This window comes from Phodopus roborovskii, unplaced genomic scaffold (assembly GCF_943737965.1).
Source record: "Phodopus roborovskii unplaced genomic scaffold, PHOROB, whole genome shotgun sequence".
NCBI classification, from domain to species: domain Eukaryota; kingdom Metazoa; phylum Chordata; class Mammalia; order Rodentia; family Cricetidae; genus Phodopus; species Phodopus roborovskii.
Window position 1 is genome coordinate 14,092,143 of NW_026125397.1, and position 24,797 is coordinate 14,116,939.

The window sequence follows — 24,797 nt, forward strand, 5'->3', positions numbered from 1 at the left end:
TGCAAAGATTCATTTCAGTGAAGTGAATTATGCAATTATATATTTCCCTCTGTTTCAAACTTTCAAATGTTAGAAAAATTGAGACATTCCTTCATGAGAGGCAACAATACTCTCTCCAAATAAAATCATAATTTATTTTCATATGTTCCATTAGAAATCATCATATTTTTAGATGCAGCCCATTCACCACCTACAAATTCAGAATCTGTCATATGTAAATCACATACTACTAACTATATGCTTACCAAATAAAAAGAAGCCAAAGTAAACCAAACCAACAAAACACTGCTTTGCAAATTTTTAATTCTGTTTGAATAAATAACTGAGTGTATTAGATACACTAATGATTAATATGTGTACTAATACTGCACCCGTGTCACAGTACAGAAAGAAATAAAAGCACTTCTCTCCTTGAGGTGATTTGGCAGAGGTCGAGTCCATATTTGAGTTCTTTACTTTCTCCTCCTCATAGCTTCTGCCTTCTGTCTATCTCCTGTATGAATCTGAATTTGTCTCTGACTGAAGACTGTCTTGTGCCTCTGTCCTGTGTGTCTTTTTGTGTGACTGTCTCTGCCCCTAACAAAAGACATTCCTCTAACTTTGCTGAACACCGTAGACAGCATTTAATGGGGGAAGGCATGAGGAATATTTTACTGAAATCTTCAACAGAATTTTACAAGGGATTAAGGCACTGGATCCAACATACCCCAACTGACAGACAACAATGACCAGGCAACGAACCACACTATGAAAATCATTGTTTCTCAACCAATTGTTTTCAACCTCTGTATTTGTTGCTTTCAGCAAATGATACAAATGTGTTGTTCTGGGAAGGGGAATAGAAGAGTATATAAATTAAATCACAGCTATGCATTATCTTAGGTTGGAAAAGTTGATTCCATGGGAATTCCAAGGCAAGTAAGGTTGATTGTTACATTGTTCTCTTAAAAGAAAATTAACACACAGGCTGAGAACACAGTAGGATAGCAGCTGTAAATCTTCAGTGACCTCAAGTATATTAATAACTTTGGGAAGTCCAGCAGAAATTTCAGTCTATTAAAATGCAAGAGATATGTTTAACCGTAATGCTTTGCCACAAAGAACTGCCCCAAGAGATCAAATAGCAAATAATGTGTAATGGAACGCAAACAATATATAAAGCAATATTTATTACATTTAAGCCAAATAATATGGTGTTTTATACTTTTGAAACACTTGTGTAATTTTGTCTTAGATATTATTGGAACTTTGGAGACAAAAATTGTATATTTTTAGCTTTTAAAATTTATTATAAGTTTATTATAAAAACTTGCAACTAGAAAACATCATGCAGTGACACACACACACAAAAAAAAATAAAACAAAACAAGATCAGAAATAAGACAATGGCTTGGACCTGTGATAGTAAATCAGTTATGGATTTAGATCATTAGGATTTTTCAAAATAGCTGGGGACTGGTCCATGCTTAAGATGTTGTTAAATTTTTGTTAGGTTTTCTCTAGGTCTATTTTACTCACAAGGAAATGCTTACATAATCAAGAATTCTGGAAACATAAAGGACAGAAATATTTGCATGGAGACCTGAAACTATGTCAAGCCCTATACTGTCAACATTTCCTAACCCTTGATGTAAAGTGCATGACTATTTGGTTTCTTTTTCATCTCTACAGTGCTACTTGTACTCCTTTGAACAAAAGGGTCCAATTTCACTACAAAGAAATGCAATTTTATGACTTTCCTACAGTCTAGATGGATTCCTCCCCATATTTCTCAAATAAAAAACTTCATAGCATTACACTTGGCACTAACTAACCTCCAGTTTTTTTTATAAACTGAAATCTTGGAAGCCTGAAAGCTCTTCTCCCGACCATAAAGGCAATGAACTAATACTGCCACAAAGCCAAAGGCTGCTTGCATTTCTATCTATTCACCCAATCTAAAGTGCTGAGCATCACCAATCTTTACAATAGGATAGGAGAAGCTGTTTTCCACAGCTGAATGCAAGATAAGTCCATTCCCCCTGTTGTTCTTTTGCTACAATTATTGCCTAAGAAACACAAACAGGAGACTCAGCACCCATGAGGAATTTATTGGTAGAGGAGAGAGAGAGAGAGAGAGAGAGAGAGAGAGAGAGAGAGAGAGGAGAGAGGGGGAACAAGAGAGAAAGAGGGAGAAAAAGAGAAGGGGAAGAGAGCAAAGGAGAGAGAGAGAGGCTCGCTTGGCGTACTTGCTTTAAATGGGAAACTTGCACTGAGTCTCCCACCCCCCACACCGTGCAAATAAGCAGGTAATGCTCTTGAGCAGCCAGGTAAGTCCTGAAGTAGAGATGACATGGCCATGAGCATCCTGCCCATCGTCAGGGGGCGGGGTCAGCAGACTGCTGGGTTCCAACATTCCCCATGTGTGCCTCTTCCTGTGGCAACCTACAAGGTTTCGAGAGCACACAGTTATTTCAGGCCTCCTGCGCATATAACAGGTCTAAACCGGAATGTCTGCCTGTGCCCTACTGATGTCAAGGAGAAAAACAGTATCACCTAAAAGTTGAAATAGCATATGTTGGGATTTGGGTCATTTTACTGGTTGTGTTGAAAATCTTTCTGGAATGGTCCAGGGCAACTTCCTAAGGGGTCATTAGTAAATATGCACTCAATGACAGAAGCAAAGGGATGCTATGAACCAACCCAAACAGGATGTTTTAATAAAGCAGTGTAAGCGTTAAGTCTCTCAGAATATCTCCTTAATAAAATATCCTTAAAGGACCACAGGTCTGGTGATAAACTTGAAGTTGTATATAGAAATATAAACAGCCTGCCATGACTCTAAAGGTTTCCTTATAACGTGAAGTCTAAAATGAGCCCCCTTTTTGTGGTGCTATAGAATCCATTCTGTTCCCGTATGAATGTTACTGAAACATTAAATGCTTGGTTTAACTGTGTGACCTGCATACTCATATTAAAGAGGACATTTTACATGGTTTTTTTTCTTTAGGGATATGAGAATTTTAATAGTGTAAACAAGCATTTTCTATGAAATGGCTTATGGAATACTTCTCCCCATACAAATGCTGAAATAAAATCGTGCATACCCATTTCAACAATTTTCTTGAAGAACTCTACCTTTATACTGTTTTAACATAGTCCTCTGTTTTAAATAGCATGATGTTACTGCATTGATCTTGCACAACAAACAATACTGTATGAAAACTGTCAAACCACACCCATCGATATCCTTCTTCAAAAGACATTTACGTGTTATCTTTACAATACTGAAAGCATTTAAGAAGACAGTGCAAATAAACTGGGTATGACATTACTGATGCTTTATTCTATTTTTAAAGAGGCACTTCTTCATATTCCTTAGTGTCTATGGTGTGATGGTGTCTTATATAGTAGCCAACATAATGCGTTGCTGAGAACATGACAAGAGTTCTTTATTTAAGCAACTGTTCTTGAAACAACTGAAAGAATGAAGAGATGGGACAGACAACGTGAAAACTTTGAATGGGAATTTGGCATACGGCTCAGAGGTAAAGCACCTGCCTGCACACTCAGGACTCGGTTCCATGCCCAGCACCATTTCTTCTAAAGTAGAGAACAGTAGTAAATTAACTATTCCAGATTGGCGTGGTATCTTGCCAAGCAATGAGACCATTTCAATGGCAAAATATAGGATTCAAAGTAGAGGAGAATCCCTCAGAACAATCTAGTGCGGAAGAACCCTGGCAATGCTCATTTACTGGAGCACGTACCATAAACACTGCTATATGATGTAAAACATACAATAGGGAAAATTTGCCTAAACATTGCTTTAGCTGGTGCTGAAGGCAAACTTTATAAATTTGAATAAATATCCCTTGACTAAGTATCTTCAAAACCATTGCTAGAAAATCAAAAGACATCATTGTTTTAATTTGTTCATTCATTTTTTCTTAAATATTGTACATCATCTAGCCAACTTTCAGTTGCTCATTTAAAAAGGAGCAGACACTTGGCAATGCCAATGATAATTTTCCAAAAATGGTATTAGGAGAGGGTGTAGAAGACTGTAGTTATTTTTATGTGACAGTTACTTTATGGTAGGAGAAGGATGCTGGCCATGCTGGATGATATCTGAAGCTGGAAGACCTCTGAAAACCGTCAACAAATGATGAATGTCAAGAGAATTATATTGGTTGCCTATGCTTATATTATTCTTATTTTATTTCAATGTCTTCTGTCTGGTGCATATTTACAACATGAGGGAAGTCCAGGACTATAGAATGTATGTCAGCACAAATATAAATTATTGGTACATCAGTTATTATCTAATATAGTTGCCCTAGTGTTTATTCCTCATTTCATTTCCATCTATGCCACAAGGTCAGTGTACCCACCCCATCACTATTATTCTACATACAACTGAAGGTTGTCATTGCTAAAGTATCTTTAGAAGTATATTTCAAAAATACGTGATCTTTGTAATTTTATAAGCATTAGGCAACCCATGTTGCTGCAGACTGGTGTGTTGATTGAATTTTGAGATTTTGGGCTACATAATTTTTAAAGTTTTTGGCTAATGTGTATGTTGAGGCTGTTATATGCCTTTCCATATACTAGTTTTCAAAAGTTGTAGGAGTCATTTTCTTTTTGAAAGAATAATGATGAATTCTCAATTTCAAGATTTATCATGCCAGGAGAATGATAAAAATCTTGCCTTTCTACACAGGAATTTGAAATTTAAATTAAGATGTTTAACATAGGCTATAGTTATACAATTCATGATATAAAACTTTAAATTATATACAAGTTTGAGTCTTGACTTAAACTGTTATATGCCATCTTAGATGCTCTCCAACACTCTGATTATATCTGTCAGATGTCATGTACTTTTAATCTTTTCTCAAAAGAAAATGTGAGCATAAAATAACAACATAATTAAGTTATATGTAAGAAAATATTTAAGAAAATTCTTGCTTTTCTTGCCCTGGTATCTATGCTATATTGAGATTTATTGTGCCTTAAAGGAGAAAAAACACATTCAGTAAGGTGCTACATACTCAATATTTCATTTTATGATATATTGGAATTCCTTGAATAGGTAACCTGAAGTCTGTCTCACATTCTCATATTTATTTACTACACTGACAGTCATTTTTCCATGACATCTCAAAGCCTGTTATGTCGAGAATTTATTAGAACTCAATAAAAATATATATGTGGTGTGTAAATATATTTTTTCAACAAGTGCTGCACAATTATTTGAAATTAGGCCCCTATCTGCAAGAGATAAACGTTATATTCATAATTGGCTGTCAAAATTACTCAGGAACTAATTCTCATCTTCTTGGTGAAGGAATTTTGGATGAAATGTTCTATAGTACACCAGACAAGGATTTACAATGAGACACTTAAGCAAAGTGAACATTGCGAAGACAGCGGTATCAACAAATATCCATTCTTTATCAGAATTCCACATCTTGAGTGGGGAAACATATTTTCTTGCAAGACTCTGAGTCAAACAACAGAGAAGAACACAAGATGTTTTGTTCACCAGCTCATCATCTACTCTTTTTCTTCAGAATGCAGTCAGGGATGGTTCTAGAATGCTTCCTCTGAAATGAAAACCACTAAACAGGAAAACATTAATCGTAACAATTTCCTGGAATAACTGTTAACCGTGCCCAAAGTATGTTTGAATATTGACAGGGTTTCAGAGAAAGAGAATGAAACAATTCACTATGAAAGCAGAAATATGGCTTCATAGGAAACATGGATACATATAATTAAATTTCATAGTGTATGTGTCTTTATGCTTCTTATTATGGTCTGTATCACTGGCTCAAACGTGTGAGTCAATCTTTCCCAAATTAAATTACTACCAAAATTTACAAACTTGATGTGAAGTCTATATTGTATTTACAAAGAACTTGGCACTTACAGAATAAATTATTGACTTTTTAAAATCTAGCCCGGGGCACCCATGGTTTAGGCAAATGTGAAAGCCAGATGCCTTATGCATTATGCTACATTAACATGAATAAGGTTTTCCAGCAGGTAAATGCCACAGCGCTGTCCCAGATGCTGAAAGCCAGTACCTCCCATTTCTAATCCATGGGGGTGGGGATGGTGGGGGGCGGAGGTGGAGAAGTTCTTAGTCCAGAGAAAGTAAAGGCTGTGTGTTTTCTTCTTCGCTTTTATCCATGCGCTTTAGTGCTGTGGGGTCCACTACTGATTGCGATCTGGGAAGAATAAAGCCAGGGACAAAGAGTTAGCACCCAGAATTACCCGCATGACAGCATGACATTTCCTCTGTCTTTTCTGTACACTGCTTCTCCCAGGGCCATGAAGTCTCTTCCCCCACGTCCAGGGATTTATGAGCTGTGGCTATCACACATTTAGAGTTTGGCATCAGAGTGAGCAAACAATCCCCTCTGGTGCTTCCCGGGTTGTGAGCAGCAAGAGATTCTAAGTAGAAAATAATAGCATTAATGTTCTCCTGACAGCTGAGCAAGAGTGTTCTCTTTGAGATACTGGGATTTTCTAATAGAGGACAGATAGTTTCTGATAAAGCATGTCAGGACATAAGAAGAAATTAATAGATAGATGCTTTTGGTGATGATTTCTACATCAGTAAGAGGCTTAATCCCCGCTTTGAAACACATTCAAAATAATTATAAACCATTTCTTTATCATCTGCCAATTTTATTACATCACCACCAACGACAAAAAAATCAGAATTTGATTGTAATTTTAAGTTCCCCACTAGAAAATTCAAATAAATTAAACCATATGTTCAAACGCTTTAAGAAATGTTTAATGACATTTAAAATAAAAATGCTTATTTGTGTAAGAAGAGTCTATAATTAAGAAAGCACAAAATTTGAAAACCCCATATATGTACATGCTTTTGATATCAAGGTGGAATTATATAAGGTTCATCATTAGGAAACCACATGAGGATGGAAAGAAGGGAAAACAATGACACATGCTAATATTGTGGCAGGAAGATGCCATTTTAATGGCTACGGCATTAAGAAGCAGCTGCCCTTATAGAGCCCTCCCTGGTAATGAATTCTCCCATTCTGCTGCATTCTGGCCAATTGCCGTTTGCTGTAGCAATGTGCCTCTTAACAGACTTCATTAACTCCCGAATAGGAAGTCTCTCAGCTAAATTACAATTGCACATACTAATAAAAAAGAATGTAATGGAACTAATTATATTTTTAAGGAGGGCAAGATTCACCAACAAAATGACTTACTTATTTAAATAAACAATGCTGTTCCAAAAAAGGAAATAAAAATGGGAACCTTTTTTAAGTGAGGTGTTGGTTTCTTAGATAAATTTCACTTTATCTGAGTGTTAAAGAGGCACTGGATATTTAAAAACATACCGATTAAACTTTTCTATGTTTCTCTGTGTGTCTTCGTGGGAAAGAGACAAATTGAATAAAGAGAACAAGAGGAAATGACAGAGAGAAGACAGGAGGGAGAATAAAGAATCACAGGGTAAGATACACAGTAAGATTTCTAACAACTGAATTTTCACACAACAATTGTGGTATTAAGCATTCAAAGAGCAACACGAAAAATAGGAAATTAATTTTTTACTGAAAACATAAAATCATAAACTACATCTACTATTCAGACTTTGAACTGTGTTCATCATCTCCAGAAAGTAAATGCCAAAGCTACTACAAAAAGTCCACCACTAAATTATTTGTGTTTATCATAATATCCTGTTAAACACACACCCAGATACACGCATGCATTATTTTCAGTTTGAATAGAATCTGACATTTTAAGAATATAAAATATATCGCCTAAATTGGAATTAAATTGCTGCTTTGTTTTCTCAGGCATTATAGTTTTCAGAACTGTTGGTGGGTAAATGTTGGCTCCATTTAAACAACAATTTCAACATGAGTAAGCAATGCGCTGTGACTTCTTGCACCTGAATAGAAACTATCAAAGTCCACACAAGAAACATAGACAGCACTAGTCACTGTAGGTTGAGATGTTGCCTATTGTTATAAATACTGACTATAGGTAGCTGTTCAAAGACAGAAAACAGCTCAGTCTTTCACTCAGCAGCATGTAGTGGGCCACCTTGGGAATAGCCTTCCTCCAGGAACAAGAGATTCAGAGAACGGAACAAATACAGCCACCATGATCTCCACAGAGTTCATATTATAAAGAGTAAATATCAAACTAGCCCAAATCATTTCTTTTGCTAAGTGATACCAGAACATTTTTAAAGGACAGTGATTGATACGAAATGACTAGAATAAGTAGCACATAGAAATGCTTGACTTGGTGGTTGAGAGGAAGACCTTTGATGGGTCCCAGCCTTTTGAGGATGCATGGAAGAAGAACTTGGGTCAGAGATGATAGGTAGCAGGGAAATTTTCCAGTCCTTTCCCTTTACTTCCAGGAGTTGTGTAATTGCTTTTAGTGAGAAAACATCATCATCATTATCACACAAAAACATAATGCATGCTCAGACACATGAGATACAGAGAGAGATACAGAAAGACAAATGGAGACAAAGACAAATAGAGACAGGAAAGGGGAAGGATAAGAGAGAGAGAAAGAGGAAGGAAGGAGGAGATTCATTCTTTAGGACCACTACCTGAATCGATGCTTTAACCAAAGCTTTCATGAGGAAAAGATGCAAGATAGGGTTTAGCATGCCAAGTGAAATGTGTGCATCTTCCTAGAGGTAGCAGGGCCTGGGAACCACACACTCTCGTGGGTGATGATTAGACTTGCCTTATCTGTCAGCTGGGGCCTGAGGAAGCCCAGGAATCAATGTCATAGCATTTGCTACAGGACTGAGAGGCAGAGCCAGTTATACAAGCATGCACCTGCAATTCCCCCACCCACTAACTGAAAGAAACATAAGGAAAGCATTATGAGTCAAAACAGGAAGATGGACTCTAACATAGTAATGAACCTTATGATGATTAAATCTGTAAGGATATAGTGGTTGGCACAGAAATGGCTACCTATAGACAAAGAATGAGCAGAGACATTGAACAGGTTACACAAACTTGAATGTATTATTTGAAAGTGTGTGTGTGTGTGTGTAACTTGCATGTATCTAGACGACCCCCATATGACATTTTCCCAAGTAATTAATTGGACTTTTATGAACTTAAAAAAGTTATCGTCACAGCAAGACTTTAAAATGCTATCAGAAAAGAAAAAAGGCACACAAAATGAAAATTTATATGGTGGGGAAAGGAGGTCAAATTCAGTGTGTCTTCCCCCGCCCCAGGAGCTTTAGCCACTTCCAGTTGATCTGTAGCATACCTCTTCATGGATTTTGGAGAGAGTTCCTTTTCTACTTCCTTCACAGGCATACTATAGGAGTCCACATTGTACTCGCTGTCATCATCATACTCATGGTCTAGCAGGGTTCTTGCCCATGTCCCCATGTCATATGGGGGCAACATTCCCCCAAACTCAGAAGGCAGGATCTCAGGATGAATTAGTTGGTGTAGACTGTTCAGGTTGTTACCGTGCAAAAATATCTATGAATACAAGGCAAGAAGTAGAAAGGAAACACATAGAGAAAACTAAGTACCATCCAGAGGCTGTTGGGAATAGGTGAAACTAGAAAAGCAAACATAAGAGGTTTATATGTTTCTCACAAGATTTAACTCTCTCCTCTATTCTATGAAGTAGACAACATTGAAGCATTATCTAACATTTCATATGATAGTCCCAAGGGGCAAGATATTTAGTTTCTGGAGGATCAGATAGTGATATGGATAAAGATCTAGAATCACAAGTTTGATTTTCCGCTTCTTTGTCAGGACCATGAACAGAATATTCTAAGCTCCACATCTCCTTTGTGTTAGCTGTGGAAACCTGGTGATATAAATAGTGAATGATTTTGAATCATCAATTCCAGAGCTGACCAAGTTACAAAGGTGCCTCCATATCTACTTCTCTTTATTGTTGTCAGCAAAAATAAGAATATGGTAACTACTCAATTGCTTTATAATTTGAAGTGGATGCTGTAAAGAAAAATAGATTAGCATCCTCATAAGCAAAAGCTGAGTGATGCCCACGTCCCAAAGACACATGATCTGCATTACTGCCAACATTCTCTGTCCTAGAGATTTCCATATTCATTGACCAAATGAAACTAGAACAGTGAATTATAGGGACAACTTGCTATGTATACTTAAATTATTGGTATTATTGTCTACATAGAGTTTTCTTTATTTATCTGAAGATAAATTCAAGCACAATCTCCATTATTTTATACTTCCATCAATTGCTACCCCTTCTATGTTTTTATTAATAATCATTTAAATTCTTCTATCTTTAAATGTTTTCAATATTACAAATATTAAAATATTACTCATTAATATGCAATATAACAAAAATTCACATCAAGATTATAGCAGTGAATAAAAACCCATCTTCAGTAGTTAATAGCCAATATGCACATCTACTAGTAAGTCTTTTAGCAGATACATCACACACCATAGATAGTTTCAAGATATAGACAGGAACTAAGCTGGGAGCTTCCTACCTATTGGCTAGCTTTCATAGTTTCTGCAGGTATTGTGCATACTGTTGGGGGAGAAAATACATCAGCAGTCTTACCTAATTGCTAACTTATGAACTGTACTGCTAACCTGCCAAGCAATATGTACCTACCAGTACAATAATGACACTACTGTTATGAGGGTAATCATTTGCTCTTAGATCAGTTTTGAGACATGGTCCACAGAAGAAATTGATGTCTCCTTTGTAAACCAAGTTAAAGCCCATTGACAGAGAGATACATCCATCAATCTGTGATTATAAAAGTCAAGAAATTAAGGAGAAAGTTTATTACTATGTTCATTTTGTAGAATTGCAATATTAGGTTCTCCTTTGAGGACCATGAACTGGCCAGACACAGATTTTTGGCCCAGTATATGGTAGCAGGTATGAATTCCGTTTTATAAAGCAGGCTTAAATTTCAATCAGAAAGTTGTTTGTTACTCCTACATCGGTAACACTATACGACTAGTGGAAGACAGGGCAGAAAGATTATTTCTTCTGGATATGGCACAGTCAATGCAGTCATGATTTCAACCTAGCTGCAGTTACAATGCAATAGGTCTGTAGAAAACTGGGTCCGCCAACAATCAGTCATATGCTAGGGAGATGCTCAAAGGACACTAACCTTCCCTGCTGAGCTATTAGAAAGAAATGGGCTCTGGGACAAGAATCAACATCTTCTGCAATTGTTTGTCCACTTAAGAGACTACAAGGCTGCAATGGATAATTCCAAACCCATGGTTACAAAAAAGACCCTAGTTCAGCTCAGTGAATAGTGAGGTGAGGTTGTGAGCAATGGGCTGAAAAGATCAAAAGAAGATGGTGACAGTGACTAGAATAGTATATATATATATATATCTTTAAGCCTATGTGGATACACATGTATGAAATGGTCAAATATCAAATTTTTAAAAGTTAAAAAAAGAGAGTCCTGCCCCCGCTCAGGGAAGAGGTGAGTATGGGCCCCTGTCTCAGGCCCAATTTCTGCTTTCCCTCTTTGGGATATATCATGCCAGACCAGTAGTTAATTTTTGTAGTTAACAGAGTTCACAGTTAACTAAGATTTTAATTACTATTCTTCCTGATGCTGGAATTAGAAAACCTAGGTAAACCATCAGGAATTGTCAATGAACTAACAAAAAAAGTTAAAAAATATACGTGTGTTATTATTCTCAAGTCTTCCTTCATAATCAAATTTTCATTGTCAGTTATCGACCTTCCATTCCCAATCTGAGAATAAGAAATTTCCTAACTGTAGTTTGCTTCTTCTTCTATTTGATTTCTATTATCACAAAATTATAGGTTGATCAAAAAAGCATCATCAACATCCTATTCAAATTTCTGTAATATTTATTTTAAAAGTAAAGTTTATAAGTAACTTAATTTCACATTTTGGGTTCAAGATGAACAGGTTAACTAACACATTCATGTTTGTTTTCTGTATCTTTAGAATCCACAGATGTAAATATATAGGAAAATATATATTTCAGCATCAGGTAAACTCTGAGAGATGCAAGTTATCAATCAACTATTATTTTTAACAAATTACAGTAGATGAAAAACAGTAGATGTCAGCCAAACATTGGCCAGTTTACAGAACAATCAGATTTTTTAAGAAATAAGTATAGTGTTGGAAGATGCTATCTGCCTCACAGCAAACCTGGTTAATTAAAAATATAACACATAGCCTCTGTGTCTGTGTGTGTGTGTGTGTGTGTGTGTGTACGCATGCATGTATGTATGTATGCATGAAAAACACACACATACCAATATTATTCAGTCAAAAATATTTCCTCTAGAAAAAAAAATCGAAGTTTCAAAACCTTCATTATACCAGCTATCTAACTCCAAAAACATGAGATGTGTTTCATCATAGCAGAATCCTGCATCAAGTCACAAAGATGTTGTGGTTAAAAACAACATTCTGGAAATCTCTGCTACCTCCTCCCTCAGCATCATTTTCAGCATTGGCCTTGATTCCACTCTCACTGTGGAAATAGGGCAGCCAGCTGAGGTCCACCCACCAGCATCTGTGCCCGTGGGTTCCGGCTCACCATTAGAACAGAGACAGTGTAAAGCCCACAGACTAACCATTACACCAGCAAAACAAAACCCATTCCCTTTCCTCAACTCAGTTTTATTTCCCAGCAATCCCCCCTCTTGTTTTTCTCATATTAAAACATTAACCTCTCTTTCCCATCTGAGAAAAAAAAACTTGCTATCTTCAATATCTTGCAAAAAAGATGCATAAAATCTCTCTTGGCTCTTTGGTTCTTATCTTAGCTTCAATTCTCCTTTAACAGCAGAACATGCAAGAGAAGTTGTTTTTATTCATTGTCCAAATACTCTCCTCTAACATTTCCTAAGTCCAGTCGATAGCTACCTGATCTCTTAACAAAACATGATATCACCTTCTGTCAGTTTTGCTCTCCCTGAGGAACTAATATCCAATTCTCATGTTGCTTTCCCCCAACCCACAGCAGAACTACAGCCATCTTTAATCTTTTTCTTCTGATAACTCAAGTTTTTTTTTTTTTTTTTTTTTTTAACACAAGCTTTCACTATATAGCCTGATTGGCCTTAAATACATTATGTTCATTATGTAGACCAGCCTGGGCTTGTCCTCACAGAGATCCACCTTCCTTGGCCTCTCAAGTTCCGGGATTAAAACTGTGTGCTACTATGCCCATGGAAACTACTTTTCAGCCAGATTATTATTATTATTACTATTGTTATTATTATTAAAGAACAAACCCCATTGCTGACGTTATTTATTCTGCAGATATATAACACTAACTATGCTCTGTAAACCTGTGTCTTGGATCCAGACCTTAGTCTTGGACTCTATATTTGGCCTTCCACACTCTCTCTAAATGACACTTCACTTCAATGTTCAGTGGGTACCTAGAATCCAAAAGGTCCAAAACTGACCTCAAAAATCTTACCCACCCAAACTGCTTCTACTTATTCTAAGCATCAGTAAAGGTTTAGTCACCCTTTCTGTTTATCAAACCAAAATATATGAACTGAATTTTACTTCTTTGCATATTCAAAGGTTTCCAGAAATTATTTTTTGTTGTACCACTCAGGGCAGCCACAGCCCTAACTAAAGCCACCTTCATCTATATTATGCCACAGCTCATGTCCCCTGGGTTTTCATCGTACTGCCACTCTTCTTCCCTAGAATGCTCTCAACTTGGCAAGTAGAATGGCCATGACAACACATACACCAGATTCCCTCAGTCTGGTCACAGTTCATCATTGGCTGCTCTATTCACTGCGATAAGCAAACCCTATGTGCCCTATATGTCCTCCAAGATTATTCTTTTAAATCCACTTCCCAACACTGTCTCGGAGTATCTGTCCTGGATGTTTCTTCTTCCTGGGTATTTCTTCCTCAATATATTCACGACCTACTATTCTGTAATCTTTGCTTGAAAGTACCCTTTGTGTGAAGTCCTTCACCTGGGAACACTTTCAACTCTCTTATATCATGTGTTTTTAACACCATTCACCTGCTAACCTATCCTTTAATGTATATAGTGTGTGTATATGTGTGTGTGTGTGTGTGTGTGTGTGTGTGTGTAGATTTGAAGATTTATAAACCATCAAACTACTATTTCTCAAATCCCACAATTAATTAATTAATAGCCTAAAAAGATGCTCCTTCAGAACTTCAAGTGTGAAGTGATCCTCTGATTTGGGCATCAAAAATGCACCATGACTGTTTGCTCTTAGGGTTCTTTGTCTTAAATAATTCTGCATTAAGAGTATTCACTATTAATTTGGTTTTTTCCCCCTTCATGTTGTTTTTGCTCTTTTGTTATCTAGTGAATGATACCTGATCCTTATGGGTTCCTTTGCTTCATTGTACTTCACAATACTAAGAATTACCCTAAAATTTGTTTTATTTTTTTATTTCATTTCCCTGTGCCATTTACTCATTAAATAAACTATATCAGGCTACTGGGAAGAGAACAGAAGAAGGTGGCATAAATCTGAGAATCAAGAATATAATAGAAGGCAGAGCCCACCATGTTGAGAAAGAGATAAAAATGTGTGCTTGTAACGAGTATGCTTTTTCCACCTGCCACAGGTCTTCTCCCGCCACTACACCACCCCCAATTAACACACTGAGACTCTGTATTTGATATTATGCTGTTGGCCAGTTACTAGTTTCTTATCGGCTAGCTCTGTCTTAATTATTAACCCATTTCTATGTATTTTCATGTGGTTTCCTTACCGGGGAGTGGGGCAGACGTCTGGTCTCCCCGGTCTCTCTATCTTGACTCCTCCTTCCTACTTCCTCTTTCCTCCTTGTTTCCTAGTCCCTCCTATCTCCTTTCCTATTGGCCAACAGTGCTTTATTCATTAACCAGTATGAGAAACATATACAGAATGACATCTCCCATCATGTGCTGCTTAATGGAGAACCCAGCTTCTTGTCACTCTTTCCAGGGTAGTAAAACCATAAGCAGAGGCTTGCTCAAGGCTGCAGTGAGGTGATGAGGTATAACTAAAGCCCCTGATATCCAGAGTCAGCAGCAAGGACTTTATTTGGCTGGCAATGTAGAAGCACAACAGGAAATGAAATCATAATCAAAAAATCTTAACTCCAGGAACTAATATCACATTGAACCATGGAAACATTAGGCATTGGTTATGATGGATGGGAATCTTGGTATGAAAACTCCAGGCATTGATGAAATTATGAGAAGGGAATTCATAATAATGAACACAGGAATCTTCACCATTATGTCGTGTTGGCATTTAACTTAATTTGGGAAAATGAAGTCATAGTCATTTCTTATACACTGGGTCTATACAGGAAGACTTCCAGTGATCTCTAGGTTTGTATTTTTTTTTTTAGCAGATTTCTCAGAAGATGTATTTACAACATCAGCACTATGAGGTACTTGTGTAATGACAGGGTATCACTTGTCTTGTCAGTAAGAATAAAATATCTTTGTCATATGAGTTCCTTATATAAATAAAAATTAAAGGAATTTAACCTTTAATTATTTCAAATGAAGATTGCCAAGTCATGGAAATTTTATTAAAATTGTGGAGTTCAGTTGCCTTCCTTCCATCTGGCTAGCAATGCATTCAAGGAAGTGGGATCGTGGCATATCAGGTCACATTGAGACTGCTTGAACATCAAAGCACTTGCAATGCTAGCCAAGACCACCTGAGATCTAATGAACCCCATTTCCTTTGATCTTGCCCCTCACTTCCTCCCCACATAGCTCATTCTCCAGATTTTCTGCTCTATTTGCTTTTGTTCAATAGCTTAGACACATGCCTACCTAAGACGTATTTCCTATCTCCTCTCCATGGAATTTTCCAAATAAGCCTGAACCTTCTATCTACTAACAGCAATATATAGCAGGTTGTTTAACCTTCTAAGTTTCATTTTCAGCCTACAAAATGAAAAAAAATGACTTACTCAAAAGTATTGTTGTAATTATTAAATGAAACACACATAATGCATTGAGAACAGCATGTAGCAAGAGGGAACACACATAAGAGGAATTTGTGCTAAAATCCCCAGCAGATGTTTTGAATAACCTGATTAGTATTTCATGGAACAAAGCTTGGAGGTGCATTTGTGAAGCACTTCATTATATTTTTAAACTCCAAAATGCGCATAATTTCATGCTTAGCGGTAGAATCAACTCTTAGTACAAATTACAGTTGTTTGCGGAGTTCTTCCTCCTGAATGACTGGAATGTTTTTAACAAATTCATACACAGTCAACCCTCTGCTCACTAATGCTTGATGCGAACATGTAATTACTGTGTTTGCATGCTCAGAATGAGGACTTTGCAACACTGGAAGACATGAAGTGCTTAATCACTGAGTCTCACAACACTATTGTCATCTGCACAGGTTTAGAGGAAAGTATACTTTACAGTGTCACTAATCATCTGGTGGTGGTTAGCACACAGAGGTGAACAGAGCTGGGTGCTTTGAGGGCGTCTGGTGGTGGTTAGCACACAGAGGTGAACAGAGCTGGGTGCTTTGAGGGTGTCTGATGGTGGTTAGCACACAGCAGTGAACAGAGCTGTGTGCTTGAGGGCATTTGCTGGTTCTGTAACTTCCCAGCTACATCTGTGAGAAAGCAAGTTGCTTAGCCATCCACAGACTTCCTTCCTCAGCTCAGAAATAGGAGACCATGTTTACTAAATCTACTTTTCAAAGTTCAGCATAAAATCAGTAATCAGAGACTGGCAAAGAAGGGATGGGAATAGGTTGGTCTGTGGGTACAAGATATCCAAGTTACAGCTGGATAAGAAAAATAAGTACGATCATTCTAGATAATGGTAATCACTGTATTTTTTAAAGCAACAGAAGAGATTTGGAAGGTCTTCACCACAAAGAAACATTAATTTTTAAAGGAGATGAATATGCTTACCCTTATTTGAACTGTTCATAATGTATATATGTTTAAATAATAAATAGGTGAGCAATATTTAAATTTACTTTACAGAGCTGTTAAATGAATAAGTGAAATAATGTACAACTAAATATATTTTAAAATTCTATGTTAATAAACATGCCTATTCAATTTAGCATGTACTAAATGCTTTAAATAATTATTACATTTCCAGAAAAATCATGATTTTCCTTCATGTATATTTGTTACCACCCTTGTATGATGATACTCGATCTTGAGTAAATTCATATAACATGTATTTAGAGAACTATTTAAACTTCAGCACACCAGCATTATTTTTGAAATGTCTGATGGATCATGACTGTCACTACACAAATATATCAAATTCTAAAAAGTGTACTTATGTCAGTAAATATTGTGAAATAACAAGAATTCATTTGTCAATAAATAAAATAATAACTCATGTATAGTTCTTACTTGAAATTAAGAGTGCCAACAATAATGAAATACTATAGCATTGTTTTCTGAGGTTTATAGTGAGACTGTAATATGAGTGAAGATACTAACATGCTTCATTATTTGGTGAAACAGTAGGAAAGCTTGCTTTTAAATGTCCTGTTCATAAAACATTGCTGAGAATTTAGAGAGATTATAAGATCTCTAAAAATCTGTAAATGTCTAGCATGACAAGATTAAAGAAATTGTATCATAGCTGACATTAAACAATTGAAGTGTGCATCCTAACTCATTGAATATGGATGGGACAGATATCAGATTTAAAACAAAAAAAGCAGAAGTACCCTTTTCCGAGTCTTCTCCTTCAGGAAAGGCCGGATCACAGTGTACAGGGCATGGATATACCAAGGTTGATTGACAAAATGAATTCCTCCAAATCTTGCTGGGAAACTGTCCTGGATCAACAAGAGAAGTAAAGAAGTTAGAGCAGGCTTTCTAGGCTGGAGTGGGTCAGGAAATACTGCGTGTTGTTTGATTGTCTTAATCCGTATACTAAAGAGAAAGGAGCAAGTCTTGCCACAGTGAGAATCTCTGAAGAACTAAAACAATATGTACTAAAGTGAATACTTACCAAGAACAGGGTGCTGGAAGGAACTTCAGCCTCTTTGAGATCGTGTCTAACTTCTAACAGTTGCCACCATGACAGAAACACAATGAACAGGCAGACTAGAATGGAGTATCAAATACTAGGTTTGTGTAGAATAGTTGTTTTCTTTAAATTACTTACTTTTTGTAATGAAATATATCTGAATTCAAATATTTTTATTAACTTTAGGTGTAGTCATTTGTAATGGAAATAGCATGATATATGCAAACACATTTTGTGGCCAGTGTGAGGCCTTTGCAAGTATCCATGCTTGCTGCTAAGCTTCAAGTTCAATCTCTGGGACCCATATGGTAGAAGGAGAAAACATGATGGGTGTCCTCTGACCATCAAATGTGCACTCTGATGAGCCCACCTACCCCCGACCACACAGTCATTAAATAAGTATGTCAAAAGGATGACTCCGAGGGTGTGGGTAAGAGCCCTTGACAGCCTGAGTTCAAGCCTGGAAATTCACGTTGTAGAAAGGAAGAAAGAATTCCTGTAATGTGTTCTCTGACTTCCACACATAGCTTGTGCTCCTCTTCGTGACAAAATTTAAAAATAAAATTAACATGCAAACTATTTACATCGTTTCTAGGCTTCATTACAATCACCTGCCTTTCCTTATTTCCACTATTAAAAGGGAATCACGCTTAAGCAAGACAGAAACCCTGAGTAGTGGCACAGGAAACTTCACAATAGTAAATATGTTAAATGAGCATCAAAATGCTCTGAACTCGCTCCTGTGGAGCAAGGTGGAACTTGGTCAAAGCCTACTTCCTCTTCACCAAAGCTCAGCTGAGTAAGTTTGAAACCAGAGTGATGGAGTCTGCTCCGCCTACCTGTGACTAAGAAGGTGCACCTGTGTCCTAGTTCCTAGCATAAAGCAACACCTAAGCCAGATGACTCACAACCTTGCCACCTGGCTGAATATGCCGAGGACTCTCCTCCAAAGGGTCGGACTACTTTCTCTTCTGCGATGTCAAACCTCTTCAAGAACAAACTCCATTGGCTCCCATAAACAAACAAATAACCTCCTCTAACTAATCTTGTCTTTCAAGTAGTACCCTAAATAATTTGCCTTTCCTTGTGTTCTGCAGAACATGAATAAGAAAAAATAAAAGCTAAGGGTCATGATAAAGGTAAAAGCTAATGTGTCTTTAAAAAAAAGTTATAGTGAGATGTTCACTCTGTCTGCACCTGTTGCACTGACCACACCCATTAGTCATGGGGACAGGTGACAGGTGCAGATGTGACCTGGGGGGAACTAGTTCTGAGGGAAGGACCCAGGAGCAATCTTGTTTGCTAGGCCAAGACAGAGGGCATTCAGAGGCATCCTTGGGACAGGAACATGCTGGTTTCACTTGTCTCTGTTGTAAGTTATTTGTCCCTGAATAAATATCTATTCAGCCTTTCTGTTTTTCCCAATCTTTATTATTCCACTATTAAAAAAATATTCTCTTCAGTAAGACTTTCCGATCCAAAACAGTGCCAGTATAATAAAATAAGATATTTTTAATTGGGGACACTTTTTAAGTATATCAACTTGTGTATACACACAGGAGCACACATGTATGTGTGTGTGGGTGTGTGGGGTGTGTGTGTGTGTGTGTGTGTGAGAGAGAGAGAGAGAGAGAGAGAGAGAGAGAGAGAGAGACAACATCATTCCTGAGGGTCACTTCAGTGAGGGTCACTACACATGTTGGGTGTCACTGTAGTCCAGTGTCACCAATGAATATTATAACTATGTTATAGTGTAGAGTAATTCACTTATCTTCTCTTGTTCATGCATGTTGTTTTTCAGGCCTTCTGTGTGTTTGCCATGGCTTGCATTGCAGCCCTCAAGCCATCCTTCACAAGCACATTTAAGGGCATAGCACCACATTTTTCTCAGCATTAATGCTGCTTCCCAGAGCAAATGCTCCACACGTTTACAAAAACCAGCAAAATTGACTGAATCAATTTACACCCTCCTTCCCCAGCATTACCTGCCAATTTCAGTAATTTTATATAGCCGGGATATTACCACCTTCTAATTTTATGAATCTAATAGAAACTAAATGAATTCTAACACAAAGTTTATTTGCTATATTCCTGGTCTCTGCAATACTACTTCTTCATCATTAATGACAGAATCAGAATCTGCGAGCACAACATTATATTTTTGTGTTCTTGAGAGTGTGAATAGTTTGCTATCTCTCCGGATTTTTCTATGGTATCCTGTTTATGGTGAACTCAGATTTGGCTAACAATTATCAAACACCTAGAACAAACTAACTTGGATATACCTTCTCTGGACAAGATCTGCTTAGTTTTTACCAGGTATGAGATGCTAGCCACCTCATTTGTCTTCAAGTTCATTTTCCATGCTGAGGTTTCTCTGACTGCAACATATATTCAAATTTCAGACACTCTTGAAATAATTGTGGTCCTGGGCAATTGAGAAGGCTACTAGCGTCCTCATTCCTACTATTGACATGATTGGTTAATTTTCACCAAGATATAGCGATGGCAGAGCAATATCCTTGATGCTTTCCTGGCCAGCTGAAGCAACATTTCAGGACAAAGAATCCAGAAGAGTGCCTGGTTCCACATCCAGTCACCCACCAGACTTCAGCACATGCAATCACACCCATACCTGGGTAGCCACGGTCCTCTACAACTCCAGCTTCCCTCTTGCTTTGTCGTTTTACTCCAGAGTTCCCTGGACCTCAGCTTCTCTTGAGCTTTTCACTATAGAGTTTTGTGTGTTTGACTTCTTTTCCCAGGAGCTCAACAATGCATCCAGAATTATTTATGTTGTAATAAATTCAACACCCTTCCTTCTCCTTTGTGACAGAAAGATGTTTTAGTGAGTGGAAACAGGCTGCACCGCCTGAAATACTCACTGTGTGTTTGAAATATACTCCTGAATAAGCAGTTGACATCTACACAAAAACTGAATGAGCACCGGTCATAAGGATATTACACCACAAATCTCAAATCAGGATTATTAAATTTTGAAAATTACCGAGAGGTAATTTCCTTCTCTCTGAAAAACATACAACTTGCACATGATGTCAAGGCTTTCATAGACAGGTCTCTTTTAATATACAACTGAATCATATCAAATTACAGTTAAGCCAAAGAGAAAGAACAGGAAGAGATTTCACTTTTCAATTAGGTATAGCTAGCTCAGAATTCTGATTTAAACCTAGTAGAGAAAACCAAGGCAAAATCAAGGATTCCTTCTTCTCCCTCACTCTGATCTTCTGCTAAGCATCCTTCAAGTCCTGTAGATTAACATCCCCAACCTTCAAGGTTCTGTGAAGCTTCATCCCAATCCCAAACTCAGCATGTTTCTTTCCTTCATGTCTTCTGCTTGTGGTCACCACCTGTATTGTGGTTGTGGACTATTGTCTCCTTCATGCCTGGCATGGTGTCCCTTACTGCCATATATATTTTCTATGCTTACTAAGGTCTTAGGTCTTAGCTCAGGCAACACCATTTCCACAGTGCTCATTTTAGTTCCGTCTCTCATTTCTCATCAGAGTGATCATTCATGAAAGCCTTCTCTCTGCTACCAGCAGCACCAAGATCCATCACCTCATTTGTTTCATACCCTTTACCTGTTTTTATATGTGAGCCTGTGCATGATCATGTACACCTGTGTGTAGGTGTTCATAGGTATACATGCATGTATACCTGGGAACCCTAATTAGCCTCGGGTGTTGTTCTTCTGTCCTTTTTGATACTTAGTCATTTTGTAATCTCTTACTAGGACCCAGGTCTTGCCGTTAGTCCAGTCAGGTTAGTCAGTAAGCTGCAGGGATCCTGTCTCTGTCTCTCCAGAATTGGGATTATAAGCATGTGCCATTACACCCAACTTTTTACATGGACAGTGAGTCTGAAATTCAGGTCCTTGTGGTCATATAGCAAGCCCTTTACTGACTGCTATCTTCCCAAGTCCTGATAATCTTTCTGTTGTTTGTCTTTGACAATCAACTATGAACCCTATGAGTGCAGACATTGAGAATTCTAAACACTCTACAAGAATCACACTCTACCCTAGAGGCAGGGCATGGAAATGCACATGTGGACCCTGTAGTGAAATTGTAGGAAAATTATGAATGAAATATTTCTTCCAATGGGATGTACCTGAGCAAGTCTGAAAGACCAGAGGTAGTAGTGGTGACCTTGCTGTCTCTCTGATTTGTTATGTTTTTCTTTAAGACAAAGTCTGACTAAATTGCCCAAGCTGATCTTGAACTCACTGTGTAAGCCATGCAGGCCTTGAACTCACAATCTTGCACCAGTCTCTCACATAACTGGGATTACAGGCATGCACCAACAGGCCTGGTCCACAGACCTACTTTTAAAATGTTACTAGGGTACAAACATGGCATGATTACTTTCAGGTATGTTTCATAAGAATATGAAACATATTCTTAAGCAAATGTTAACTATTGAAAAATATTATTAAAACACCACTCATGTTGTGCCAAATGCAAGATGACTGTCATAAGCAACTTGCTTTATCATTCCTTAAACTTTGTACAGATGATATGAAGCTCTATAAAGAAGCTTATAACTGTGGTATTAGTCATTCATAATACCTCATAGATATATGGAAAACACAATGTTACTTTGTGCTATCATGCAGGAAGTACAAGTGATTGCTGTAGCAACTGGTACAGCAGTTTCTGTCCCAGTATCATTATTCATCTTCCTCCTGTGTGTTTATACTTACTATGACTGTTGTGCTTTGACATACTAACCACAGTTTCCTTTATACATCATTTGGGTTCATTACTTCTGGATATTATGATTATACGTCAAAATATTACAAAAATATCTTTATTATTTTTTCTTATTTTACATATTGATACCAGTTCCATCTCCCTCCCATCCTCCCATGTGCCCTGACCCCCTCTCCCATCCCCTTCCCCACCCACTCCACAGAGAGTGTAAAGCCTTCCAGGAGGGATCAACAAAAGCTGTCAAGTCATTTGGAATAGGGACTAGGCCCTCCCTCCTGTCTCTAGGCTAAGGGAGTATCTATCCCTCCATGGGGAATTGCTCCCAAAGTCCTTTAGTATACCAGGGATACAAACATCTTTTATTGTATTACTAAGTATTTGCATCTCATCTTTGTAAAGATTAGATTCCTAAAAATCAAGTTGGCATTTGTATAAAACCCTAGATAACCCCCTACTGCTAACATCTGGAATGGAAAAGTGGATTACAGTGTTCCTTACATTCTCCATTTCGCTGTTTCTGGATAAAGAGACAAGTTATTCACTCACTTCCATGACAAAAACAGAGTTCTTGCAAAAATAAATAAATAAATAAATAAATAAATAACTCAAAAACCAAAAAACAAAACAAAAGTTCTAAATGTGTTCTGCAATATTGAGGGGAGAACACCAAGAAACTATTTAATTTCAAGCTAATAAGAATGTCTTTGTGTGTGTGTGTGTGTGTGTGTGCCAGTCTTATAAGTAGTAATGGCTGTATTTAAAAGGATGCAAATAACAGGTTGGAAAACGGGTTTGATTCTCATAGGAGGCATATATGAGGATTTAGCTTAAATTTGTACTCTTGCTACAGGATTCTTCATCTCCTCTCTTGTAACTGTTAACTGCTCCTTAACATGCCATATTACACAAGCAGACAAACAATGAATTTGACTAGATCATTGTATAGAAACAACATTTCAACAAAAAGAAAATACATTGTTCTGATCTGTAAGGGGGGAAAAATGAACCACATATTCTATAACAAGGCTATTTAATTAACACTTGGTAGTTTATCACAGAGAAGAAGAAATAATACCTAGGTAAACAAAATGAAAAATTAATTCCTCTTATAAGAATCAAGCTAACCTCCAAAGACAAGTAGCCCTGTATTTTAAACTAAGCATAAAATGAGTATTTCTCTGATACTCATCTCTGAAACAAAATTATGCAAACCACAAATTTATATTCTCATCATATATCTAAACAAATGTGTCTTAATTTAAGTGTTTTAAGAAAGAAATATAGATTTGACCCCAATGAGTCAATAAAAAGTGTTAAGAAAAGAGTGATTTAAGCTAGGTGGTAGTGCATTTACCTTTAATTTCAGGACTCTGAAGGCAGAAACAGGCAGTCCCCTGAGAGTTTGAGGCCAGCTTTGCCTACAAAGAGAGTTCAAGGACAACCAGGGCTACACAGAGAAACCCTGTCTCAAAATACAAAACCAAACAAACAAAAAGAGTGACTTAATTTTTATTTTTTATGTGACTTTTTAAGGTATAATTCTTTTGGGGGGGTTTAATTTTTTAAATATCAATGTATTTTGAAATGATGTTTAAATATTAATACAAATACGCCCAAAAATGTAGACAACATTTGAGATTCAAGTTTGAATCAGAAGACTGATTTTTAAGGTTTGCCTCTGTATAATTAACCATGTATTTGTTTTAGAACAAACTGTCTGATATTGTTTTGTCTATCATATATACACATGTCAGTATGTATTCTCATCAAAGTAGTTGTAGAATGTATCATACTTACATAAGTACTTATTACTTCTGGTATTTCTATTTAAATTTTTGTCATTTCTATTGAGCATGTTGGTGTACATATGCAATCCCAGTTCACAGATGATGAAAGAAGGGGATTACCAGTAGCTAGACTCCATCCAGGGCTACATGGTGAGACTGCCCCCCCCCCAAATAGTAATAATGATCTCTCCTTCAATTGTGTTCATTAATACTTGTATAAGAATGATTTC

At 37.1% G+C, this 24,797-nt stretch overlaps 1 protein-coding gene across 1 annotated transcript in view; it reads right to left on the bottom strand.

Annotated features, from left to right (window-relative positions):
• Positions 1 to 6,107: 6,107 nt before the first annotated feature.
• The window catches only part of Clvs2 (clavesin 2), a 61,965-nt gene continuing 43,275 nt past the window's right edge, over positions 6,108 to 24,797 (bottom strand). The window contains exons 4-6 of the mRNA XM_051175497.1: positions 17,740 to 17,850; positions 9,292 to 9,512; positions 6,108 to 6,218 (exon numbers count right to left, since the gene is read on the bottom strand). Coding sequence (XP_051031454.1) covers positions 6,131 to 6,218; positions 9,292 to 9,512; positions 17,740 to 17,850 — 420 coding nt within the window. The 3' untranslated portion in view covers positions 6,108 to 6,130. The remainder of the gene's footprint in view (positions 6,219 to 9,291; positions 9,513 to 17,739; positions 17,851 to 24,797) is intronic.